Genomic DNA, 12153 nt, shown 5'->3' on the forward strand with positions numbered 1-12153 from the left:
ATACGGTTTCGTGGAGGTGTTATGCGAAGCATGGTTTGGGCAGAAGTTTATTGTTGTTAAGGTTCATTTTATTTAAGGCTGAAGAGATCAGTCAGCCATTAAAAAGGCTTGCTGCAGCCGGGCGTTGGTGGCACACGCCTTTAATCCCAGCACTTGGGAGGCAGAGGCAGGCGGATCTCTGTGAGTTCGAGACCAACCTGGTCTACAGAGTGAGTTCTGGGATAGGCTGCAAAGCCACAGAGAAACCCTGTCTCGAAAAACCAAACCAAACCAAACAAGACAAGACTTGCTGCTGTTGCGGAGGACCTACCCCCAGCTCCCAGCTCCCGGTCATAACTATCTGTAAATCCAGCTCCAGGAGATCCTCTGGCTTCTGTGCACGCTGCACGAATGTGCAACTAACTCTTACATATGAATAAATAAAAATAAATCCCTTCTTAAAGGAATTTATGTGTGTGTGCTGTGTGTGTTGTGCTGTGTGTGTATATGTTGTGTGTGGTGTGTATGTGTGTGTATGTGTGGTGTGTGGTGTATGTGTGTGTATTGTGTGGGTGTGTGGGGTGGGTGTGTGGGGTGGGTGGGGGGTGTGGGTTTGCCAGTTGGAGAGGTTGATCCTGTAGAGATCCTAAGAGGGTATCAGGTGACTGCTATCACTCTCATCTCCTCCTCTGAGGCAGGTTCTCTCCCAAAACCTGGGACTTAGGATTTCTGTGGTGGGCTAACATCAGCAAGCCCAGAAATCCTCTTGCTTTTGCTCCTCTTAGATCTGGGGTTACTGAGAGTACTAGGCCCGCTTAGTTTATATAGAAAGTTCCAGGCCAGCTTAGTCTACATAGGGAGTTCCAGGCCAGCCAGGGCTACATAGTGAGACCCTGGGGTCTCGAATAAATCTTTATCAGTTTCTGATGCTTTTAACAGATGCTCAGGGACCCTCCCTCTCCTCCTCATTATCCTCCTCTCTTTATGTTTCTTTTCTTTCCTTTTTTGTTTCTTTTTTTGAGACAAGGTTTGATGCAGCCCAGACTGGCCTTGATCTTACTGTGTATCTGAGAACTGCTGTGAACCCCCAGTCTTCCTGCTTCCACTTTCCAAGTTCTGGGATCATGTGTGCAGCACCACACCCCCAAGGTCTCTGTTTTTCAGCTGCCTGTCTATAGGCCAGAATTCCACAGAGGGAATACCACCTCCTCCCCATTCCATATTCCCAGTCTCTGGAATTCGTACTTGTTACATTCTTTTGGGGGAAAAGGTCTTCACAAGTGTGATTCAATCAACGGTCTTGCGATGAGGGGTTACTGTGGGTTATCTGGATGGTCCCCAAATACATTCACGGTGTTTACAGGTGAGAAGCAGGGAGAGGCTGACCACAGACACACTGAGAAGGAGATGTGAAAATGGAGACCAATATGGAGGGATGTGGCTAAAAGTTCAACGTTTCTGGGTAGCGCCTGGAAGAAACAGGGAAGGCCCTATGGGTAAATGGTGGCCGTCTTGTCTCCAGGACGCTGGAGGAGACTGACGCACAAGTCCCCTCCCTGGCACATCACTGATGAGGTTGAATTCGTAGTTTCCACTGACATGACAAGCATCAGCAGCATCGTGAGTCCTGAGTTCGCAGACAGCTCAACACTGGTATTTTCTTATCACAGTCAATAATGTCTGAAAGGTTGGGGCTTTCCCCAGGCTTGGTTAAAACCTCTGGGTGAGAATTACACAGGTCTGAATTCAGGTGCCAGAAGAGGCTTCTGAAAGTCAGAAGAGAATTAAGATTCATGAGTCACAAAACAGGCCTAGAGGGACGCACTCTCCGCTGAAGTAGCATCTCGTCACTGAAGCCAGAGAGACAGATTCGAGAGAATGCTCGCCTTGCAAGAGCAAGGACCTCATGTTCAAAACCAAAATCAGACTGGTAGCATGTATCTGCAATCCTAGGTCTCAGGGAGGCAGAGTTAAGTGGATCCCTGGGGCTCACTGGCCAGCCAGCCTAGCCAAATTAGGAGGTCCAGGCCAGTGAGAGACCACCTCAAAACAGCAGAAACAAATGGTAGGAGACATGTTAAGAACAAGAGTAGCCGGTGTTGGTGGCGCACGCCTTTAATCTCAGCACTCGGGAGGCAGAGGCAGGCGGATCTCTGTGAGTTCAAGGCCAGCCTGGTCTACAGAGCGAGTTCCAGGACAATCAGGGCTGTTACACAGAGAAATGTCGTCTTGAAAAAGCAAAGAACAAGAGTAGGTGGAGCTGAAGAGGTGGCTGGCTCAGTGGTCAAGAGTACTGGCTGTTCTTCTGGGGGACTGGGGTTTGGTCTCCAGCACGCACATAACAGCTCATAGTGGTCTGTAACTCTGGTCCCAGAGGATCCGATACCCTCCACTGGCATACATGTGATGATGCATAGACATACAAACAGAAAAGACACCCATACACACACAATAAATAAGTTTAAAAAATAACTAACAAAAACAGAGTGACAGTAAAGGTTGTCCTGCCTACACACACACACACACACACACACACACACACACACACACACACACCAATGAAATAGGTGTGACCTATCTGAGAGAACAATGTAACTTCCTTGATCCTGGTATTAGTTGCTTTCCTCTTTGCTGTGGCAAAACACTCCACCAAGCAACTTCAAGTGTGGTTGGTGATTGATTCCAGTTGTCAACTTGATAAGATCTGGAATTACCTCGATTAGGTTATTCAAGGTGCAAAGACACATACTCTGTGGCTGACATCATTCCCTGGACTGGGATCCTGGACTGGATAAAAAGGGGAAAGACAGCTGATTCCAGCATGCTTTGCTCTGCTCCCTGACTGTGAACACAGTTTTATCTTCTGACCTCTACATGGCTGACTGTATGGGGCATGTAAGCCTGATAAACACTTTCTCCCTTAAGTTGCTTTTGTCAGAGCATTTTACCACAGCAACAGAAAAGTAAGGTCCCTCAGATGGGAAGAAAGGGTTTGTTTTTATTTTTGTCTGTTTTATTCAGTCTAGGATCCCGGGACTGAATGGTGTCACCCACGCTTAGGATATCCCCATGCTTGTCTGGAGGCGTGTCTCCTCTGATCCTGCTGTGTGGGCAGTTAGCATCACCCTTCACACTCTGGCTTCCAAGTGTGTGAACTCTAACCTTCCCTGCAGGACAATGAGCTTCTGTGATTGGCAGGATGGAGAGAGCTTATCGTTTGTCAACCATTACAGCAATTCAGGGGTGGGCCTGGCCTCCTTGGCCTTCCTGGGTCTACTTGTCTCCTGCTGGGGTGGGCTGACTGAGAAGCTCTGTTAGGTCCTTTACCCCACTGGCCTGGTCTCAAACTGCAGAAATAAGCTATGTGTTGAAGTTACAGATCCCTGAAGAGCCAATGGTTTGTTGCTTTATGGAAGAAAGCACAGGGTTAGCAAGCTTGTGGGCTATTCAGATGCCGCTGTGGACTGAACAGTCTAGGGACATGGTGGCATACATCAGTAATTCCAGCTTTTGGGGTTGTCTGGGGCTGGAGGGTCATAACATTTTAAAAAGAGAGAGAGAGTGTGTGTGTGTGTGTGTGTGTGTGTGTGTGTGTGTGTGTGTCGCGCGCGCGGCGCGCTCGTGAGCGCGCGGAGGCCAGAGGTTGACATCAGTATCTTCCTTGTTTGCTACTTACCTTACATTATTCTGAGACAGGGTGTCTCCCTGAGACAGGAGCTGAACAATTCAGCCAAACCGGCTGAACAGCAAATCCCAGGACTGTGCAGTGTCCACACGAGTGCTGGGATCGCAGACAGACACCACCACACTTGACTTTGTCCTGGGTCTTTATCCTTTATCCTTGAATAGCAAACATTTTGCCAATTGAGTTATGTCCCAGCTCTTCTGCTGCTGTTTCTTCTTCTTCTTCTTCTTCTTCTTCTTCTTCTTCTTCTTCTTCTTCTTCTCCTCCTCCTCCTCCTCCTCCTCCTCCTCCTCCTCCTCCTCCTCTTCCTCTTCCTCTTCCTCCTCCTCCTCCTCCTCCTCTTTTAAATTTGAAGTCTATAACCACCTTCTAAATAGTCTCTATTAGAAATGATATGGTGTGGTAGTTTTTTTTTGGTGGTGGTGGTGGAATGAAAAATAAAAAAGGAGAGGACATGGCTGCTCCTAGGTATGGAGGGAGAGAGTTTATTGTAGATAAAAGGGAGCACATAGTGGAGGCAGGGGCATCTGGGAGAGTCCAGAGTGGACCTGACCCTGAGCTGGGGCCCTGTGAGGAGCAAGTTGGGGGCTGGGGAGAGCAGCTGCTGACCAAGAGGGGCCGCCTGGGCCAAGAGACTGGCCAAGGGAGCAGACCAGGTAACCAAATGGCTGGATTATATGGGGAGGGTAGCTTGGCCGGAGGGTTGGGGTACAGGGTGGGGTATGCCAGCCATGCTCTATTACAGGTAGGAGGAATTGAGGCGTGTTGGGAGAACAGCCAAGTTGCTTTGATATGTTAAATAGGCACTTTGGTGTTTGGTGGTGGCGTTAGTGGGGGTTGACACCTAACAGTGCTGACTTTTTTCCTGCTTGGCTTCTAGGGCACTTTGATTTTCACAGGTTCTGTTTTAATCTTCCTTCTGGACAGCTCTCCTCCCCACCCCTCACATCATCACTGTCCTTTGGAGTGTGAGGATCCCTGCTTGCCTCAGCCCCCAGGTCTGAGATGAGGAGACAGGTAGAATCAACTGAAGCTTGAGACTAGAAGAGCCCCAGGCTCGTAGCATGCTGCAACACTCCAGCAATGTCAGCACTCTGGAGGCAGGGGCAGGACAGTCTCCACACCAGAGGTAGCTCTGACTGTCGCCTTTTCCACTCTTCGGATTGGCTGAAGCAAGACATATAGCTGAGCCAGAGAGAACGAGGAGACCACGCCGAGGCAGACATGCGGCGGAAGGAGAGTGGGCAGCCGTGAAACCTCAGAACCAGGCTCTGCTCAGGTACCTGCTAAGGAGCTTCCTGGGGCAGTGCAGGGGCGCTCCATCTCCTCACAGAGAGGTCAGGGGAAGACTAATATTTCCCAGATCATTTTTAAAAAATTAGAATGTCTCCAAAGCCTGAGTCCACACTCTTGGGAATGTCTTGGTGGCTGAGGGGAGCATCATGCACCACCCCCACCCCCCAGGACATGGGAAGAAGAGTGGAAAATTAGGCACGACCAGCTTTTCCTGGGGTCAGTCTACACAGGGTTCTTCCTCTCAGTCACACTCTCTTGTATGTCTTCCAGTGAAGTTTTAGAGTTTGGGTGTAGGGGTGTGGGGGTGTGGGGTGTGGTGTGGGGTGCGTGGGTTGGGAGTGGGAGTGCGGGGGGGGGTGTGGGGGGTGCAGGGGGGTTCGGGGTGTGTGTGTGTGGGTGAGGGGGTGTGGGGGATGGAACCCAGGGCCTTGTGCATGCTAAGCATATGCTCTACCAGTGAGCGACACCCCCAGGCCCTATAATTTTTATACTACATTATTTTATTTTGTGTGTCTGAATATTTGCATATGTATGCATGTATGCATACACAGGTCAGAGGTCAACCTTGGTGCCATCCCTCAAGTGCTCTCCACTGTGTTTCTTGAGACAGTTTCTCTTTGGCTTTGTGTTCAGCAAGCAGTCCAGGCTGGCCAGAGCCCCAGAGACCTTCTTGTCTCTGCCTCCAGCACAGGGATTATAGGAACACGCCACCACAGGTGAGTTGTGGAGGTTGAATTGAGGTCTGCATACTTGCTGGGCAAGCATCTTACTGAGCTATGTCTTCCCCAGCCCTAGTTTGTGATATGACTGAATTGTTGCCTTTATTAATTAGGTTTATTTCTGGAAAACCTGATGCTTTTCATTTTTAGTGTTGTTGGGATCATTTTTTTTTTCTATTGCATTTTAAATTGTTTCTGGGGGTTATGAAAACAATGAAGGAATGAAGTAAATTTATGAATATCATGGGATACATCTATTTTTATTTTATGTTTATTGGTGTTTTGCCATGGGTGTCAGATCCCCTGGAACTGGAGTGACAGACAGTTGTGAGCTGCCATGTGGGTGCTGGGATTTGAATCAGGGTCCTCTGAAAGAACAGTCAGTGCTCTTGACCACTGAGCCACCTCTCCAGCTCCCATGGGTTACATCTAAAGTGAAATATAAAAGGAGGCATCATTTATGTAATTATTATGAATAATTCATTATGAATGAATACACAAATATTGTATGTTGTATATTCATATATATTTTGTTTGTTTGAGACAGGGTCTCTCTGTGTAGCCCTGGCTGTCCTGGAACTCACTCTGTAGACCAGGCTGGCCTTGAACTCAGAGATCCACCTGCCTCTGCCTCCTGAGTGCTGGGACTAAAGACGTGTGCCACCACATCCTACCTGTGTATAGTTTATGGATACATAAAATGAAAGAGAAGCCAGTCATAGTGGCTGGCACACGCCTGTCATCCCAGCACTTGGGAAACGGGGCAGGTGGATCTCGGGAGTTTGAGGTCAGCCCGGTCTACAAAAGCCAGGGCTACATAGTGAGACTATTTAAAAAATATAATTAGCTAGTCAATTAATTATTAAAATTAGGGGAGGGAGAAAGAGAGACAGGGATTGAGGTGGGGAGAGAGGGAGAGAGGAGCCAGGCAAGGTGGCACGTGGTACTGAATGGCAGTGCCAGCACCGGGAGGCTGAGGCAGGAGGCCAGCCTGAGCTGCGGACCAAGTTCTAAACCACCTGGTGGGAGCCTGTGTAAAGGAAACAGGGTCTAGGGAGAACATGGCTTGGAGGTGGAGCACTTGTGTCCCATTAACGCCCCGACATTGAGCCCCAGGGAGAGGGGGGAGGGGCTTGGAGTCTTCAGTGTGTGAATACCGTCCTCAGCATCTCTCATACACCTCTCTGGCCAGGTCCTTCGGCTGCCCTCGATGGATTACACCCTGGAGCCCAATGTCACGGTGACTGACTACTACCCTGATGTCTTCACCATCCCCTGTGACACAGAGCTGGCCCTCAGAGGCGGGAGGCTGCACCTTGCCGTCTTCTACTGCATCCTGTTTGTGCTGGGCCTCCTGGGAAACAGCCTGGTCATCCTGGTCCTGGTGGCCTGCAAGAAGCTGAGGAGTATCACAGACATCTACCTCCTGAACCTGGCTGTTTCTGACCTGCTTTTTGTCTTCTCCGTCCCCTTCCAGACTCACTACCTGCTGGACCAGTGGGTGTTTGGGACGGCCATGTGCAAAGTGGTCTCTGGCTTTTATTACATCGGCTTTTTCAGCAGTATGTTCTTCATCACGCTCATGAGCGTGGACAGGTACCTGGCTGTCGTCCACGCTGTCTATGCCATCAAAGTGAGGACGGCCAGAGTGGGCACGGCCCTGAGCCTGGCCGTGTGGCTGACTGCCGTTGCAGCCACCCTTCCGTTGCTGGTGTTCTACCAGGTGGCCTCTGACGACGGCGTGCTACAATGCTTCCCGTTTTATGACAACCAGTCTCTGAGGTGGAAACTCTCCGTTCACTTCGAAGTCAACATCCTGGGCCTGCTCCTGCCCTTTGCCATCCTTCTGTTCTGCTACGTCAGAATCCTGCACCAGCTGCGGGGCTGCCAGAACCACAACCGGACCAGGGCCGTCAAGCTGGTGCTCATCGTGGTCATGGCATCCTTGCTCTTCTGGGTCCCGTTCAACGTGGTGCTCTTCCTCACGTCCCTGCATGACCTTCACGTCTTGGACGGATGCGCCACGAGCCAGAGGCTGGCCCTGGCCACCCACGTCACAGAAGTCATTTCTTTCACACACTGCTGTGTGAATCCCGTCATCTATGCGTTCATAGGGGAGAAGTTCAAAAAAAACCTGGCAGGCGTGTTTCAAAAAAGCTGTAGCCACATCTTCCTCTACGTAGGGAGGCAAGTGCCGCTGGGGGCGTGGGAGAGGCAGCCGTCCTCCAATCAGCGGTCTTCCCAGTCCTCTACCCTGGACTACATCTTGTAGGGGGGTGTGCACGGGCTCTGCTCCCTGGAGAAACGTAACCTCGTCGTTTTGGGATTTCCTTGTGCCTGTGTTCACGAGAGACAATGTTTTGTAATTTTTTCTCACCTGTGATGATCTGGCCAGGCTTGCTTTCTTAAAATGTATTGAGAAATATTCCCTTTAAAAATCTATTTTCTGAAACGGTTTGTGTAAATAAAAAGGCATTACTTTTTCTCTTTGAAGGCTTGATACAGTTTATCAATAAACCCATCCAGGGCACTTCTGTACAAAGATTTGCATTTAATTTACCAGCACCACTTGCTGTCCACCGACTGGCGGTTTCAGCAGCTGCCTACGTTGCAAAGGATTGGAGTTCATTTCCCTCAGTGTGTATCTGTGTGCCCACGTGCCATGCCATTCATTCCTGGAGTGCCAGAAAGCTACGTTCAGCCACCCCTCCCAAACACGCCGATTAAACGAGACAAGTCATGGAGCTGGAGAGATGGTTCATTGGCTAAGAGCGACGACTGCTCTTGCCACAGGGCCTGAGTTGGCCCCCAGTACCCATGTCTGGCAGGTTGGTGTGGCAGTTCATAACTGCCTGTAACTCCAGCTCTAGGGTCACCCAATGCCTGAGCACAGACCCCACCCACCCCATACACATAGCTTCTTAAAAACTGAGAAAAGTCACAGTGAAATGCCCAGGTTTACTCAATGTGGCCACATTGGGAAAAGGAGCAAATAAAGAGGTCCAGTGACCCCCAAGTCCATCTTCAGGGTCTGACCTGAGGCCTGGGTTTAAACAGATGCCACTCGGTGTGCAGAGCTAAGGAGTCCTGGTCAGGGTGTGGTCCTGCCCATCATCACTGTTCTGGGCTCCGTCTCTCCTGCAAGGTGGTCTGGCAGGGTCTGACCTGAGGCCTGGGTTTAAACAGATGCCACTCGGTGTGCAGAGCTAAGGAGTCCTGGTCAGGGTGTGGTCCTGCCCATCATCACTGTTCTGGGCTCCGTCTCTCCTGAAAGGTGGTCTGGCAAGTTGCAAAACTGTGTGCCATCTCTTGATAGAGGCAAGTTCAAGTCTCTCCTCTGGCTAGTTTTGACTTTAGCCTTTCCCTTCCACAACGTGGGATCCCTGGGGAAGCTTCAACCCTTCAGAGTCTATTGTCTCATAGGCAATGGGCGGGGCATAAGTGCTCTCCCACTAGAGTGGTTCCAATACGTCAAGCACATGTCTGTCGGGCTGGAGAAGTGGCTCAAAGGTTAAGAGCACTGGCTGCTTTTCCAGAGGTCTGAGTTCAAGTCCCAGCAACCACTTGGTGACTCACTGCCACCTGTAATGAGATCTGGTGCCCTCTTCTGGTGCAAAGGCATACATGCAGGCGTTCTGTCAAGGGAAGGCTGAAGAGCTGTCCTAGAGACTCAAGGGATGGCTCATGGGAACATGTGACCTAAGAAATGCATGGAGGATGCTTTGGGGACTGGTAACTTACCTTTGGACTATGGAATTGCGCACTTATGGGCAAGCGAAGCAGGGCAAACATGCCCAGCAGTGCCTGGGACACAGCTGGCATCACCCGCCTGCCTGTTGGATATGAGCCCCATCTGTTTCGTTCATTGCCACATCCCAGAGCCCAGGGTTTGTTTGTCTGCTAGGTGAGCTGGGGCTGGAGACCTGGCTCAGCAGGTAAGAGTGCTTACCAGTCTTGCAGAGGACCCAGGTTCGATTCCCAACACTCACCTGTCAGCTCACAATCTCCTGTAACTCCAGCTACAGGGAATTCAATACATGTGATGCACATAAACTCACGGAGAAATAATACAACTTAAAAAAAAGAACTAGAGGTATTCCGCACCAAAGGGCCCCGATGTGGGGTCAGAGGACACCGAAATGGATTGTTGGGACTAAGGAGTTTATTAGGAGAGTTATTAATGCCATGGACAGACAGATAGACAGAGTGGGGGCTCCCCGGAGAGTTCAGGCCCCAGAACGAGAGACCGACATCATGGCCGTGACTCTCAAGGAAGGAATCTGGGCCTACATAGTGGAAGTGGGAGGCTCTTAAACCTTTCTGAGGATGGGGGGGCTGTGTTTGTGGGGGCTGCAATCAGAGCCAGCTAAGCAGCCCCAGGTTTGTACCTGAGTGGGGGAGTGTGGATGAGGGAAAGGCTAGCTTAAAAAGGGGTTAAGAACTGAGGTGCAGGCTAGCTGTTGGCAGGGCAGATTCAATCCATACTGAATGCTCCCTTAGTTTATTCTTATACCATCTTCTGTATTCAACCAACAGTGAGGACAAACGGCAGAAGACTTCTATTATCATGTATAAGGGGCAAAGAGATTTACTTCCCTTAATCCTCCAGGTATTTGGTAGCCACACCTGCCATAGGCCTTCCAGAGTAAACACACCTGGGCCCAAGTCTATTGTTATTAGATAAGAGACATCACTGCCAGGGCCGAAATATCCTGTAGCCACCAAACTAATGTCTTATGGACAATAAGACAGATTTAAGCTCTCTGAACTGTGGCATGATGGAATGGACTCCTTTTCATGGGTCCTGACAGGATGGATGGGGGTGGGGAGTTGGCAGCTTTCTATTGTTATGATGAAAACCATGACCAAAAAGCAAGTCTGTGAGGAAAGAATTTATGTGACTTACACTTCCACATCACTGTTCATCACTGAAGGAAGTCAGGACAGGAACTCAAGCAGGGCAGGAACCTGGAGGCAGGAGCTGGTGCAGAGGTCTTGGAGGGAGCTGCTGACTGGCTTTCTCCCCACGGCTTGCTCAGTCTGCTTTCTTACAAAGCCCAGGAATAGCACCACCCACAATGGGCTGGGCCCTTCCCATCAGCCACTAATTAAGAAAATGCCCCCTACAGCTGGATGTTATGGAGACATTTTCCCAGTTATGGTTCCCTCCTTTCAGACGACTCTAGGTTGTTTGGAGTAGACAAAAAAAAAAAAAAAAAAAAAAGCCAGGACAACAGCACAAGCCTTTATCCAGGCTTTCTGGTTTCCAGGTAGGATGCCGCAAAGGGGTTTGGGAGCCGGATGTGTGGCCACCAATATACCTTTAATGTAAACTCACTTCCCCAGATGAGATATCCTGACACATGGAAGTCTGTTAGTTAGAGACTCACAGACAGGGTCTCGGTGGAATCCTGTGTTACCCGTGAGGGGAAAGGGCTTCTGCAGAGGCTGGGCCTGAGTAGCAGCTGGGTTCCGACACGGCATATTTATAAGTGAGGATTTTACTCTCTCAATGGACAGGCACTGATGCTCTGTGTGTGTTTTTTCAACAAGGGCCTGAAGATCTCTTCTCCAGGTCAGCCACGTAGACACATATTGTTAGACCCCGGAAAACTCAAGTATCCGGGGTCCCAGGCCACGTTCGCGGTCACCCCAATGACCAGGCGGATTCGAGAGCTTGCTGCAAACTGCACGAGGCTTTATTATAATTTAACGAGCTAACCCCATGTTAGCTCGGGTCTTTGATCCACCCACCATGGCGGACGGCTAGAAAAGACGGCTCCTAGGGGCTCCCAAAAGATCTTATAGGGCAGCGTAAGGGGAGTGTCTAGGGGTACGCACAGGCTCAGGATTGGTGTGCCTCCAGGCTTGGAGGGCTTGCCCTGTGTTGGTCAACTGGTTGTTATGGCCCATAGGCCCTCCCAGGGTGGTTGCTATGCTCTCTACGTCATTGCTGTGCACTTGTCCGTAAAGCACACCCAGGGTCGTAAAGCATAGCACCACCAGCTAACTTCTGATTGGCTCCTTGTCACGAGACAGGCATCTGACTTTCTAGTGACTAACTTCTGATGGCTTCCTTGTCACGAGACAGGCATCTGACCTCTAAGTGACCAAGGCAGGTTTATGGCAAGCACGTGTTCGGCTGTTATGGCTGCCGAAAGGGAAGCTGGTTCCTTCAATATGAAGGTGGGAACCAAACTGTGCAGGTGAGCCACAGACCCTATAGTTTCAGGTATCTGAACTGGTAATTCCAACCAAAATATAATGCAAACCAATGTGCTATTTTTGGTTTATTTTGGTTCTCATCTAAGTATAAACTTAAAGGGCTTTTCATCAGGCCAAAGGCACCTCTGTCCAATCCATACCTGGCTCTCTGGACAGAAGAAAAATGTACATGCTTCTAGCCCAAATCTGTAGTTTTTGCTAGGACTCAAAATTATAAATATGTTCCTGCTGTTTGAACAGATCCAGATA

General features: G+C 49.8%; 1 protein-coding gene across 1 annotated transcript; it reads left to right on the forward strand.

Moving 5' to 3' along the window:
- The first annotated feature begins 6867 nt into the window (after positions 1-6867).
- Positions 6868-7951, forward strand: Ccr8 (C-C motif chemokine receptor 8). The gene has a single exon (XM_027415552.2). It carries the CDS (start codon positions 6890-6892, stop codon positions 7949-7951), a length of 1062 nt encoding a protein of 353 aa, XP_027271353.1. The 5' UTR covers positions 6868-6889.
- The last annotated feature ends 4202 nt before the right edge of the window (positions 7952-12153 follow it).

This window comes from Cricetulus griseus, chromosome 4 (assembly GCF_003668045.3).
Source record: "Cricetulus griseus strain 17A/GY chromosome 4, alternate assembly CriGri-PICRH-1.0, whole genome shotgun sequence".
Taxonomy (NCBI): Eukaryota; Metazoa; Chordata; class Mammalia; order Rodentia; family Cricetidae; genus Cricetulus; species Cricetulus griseus.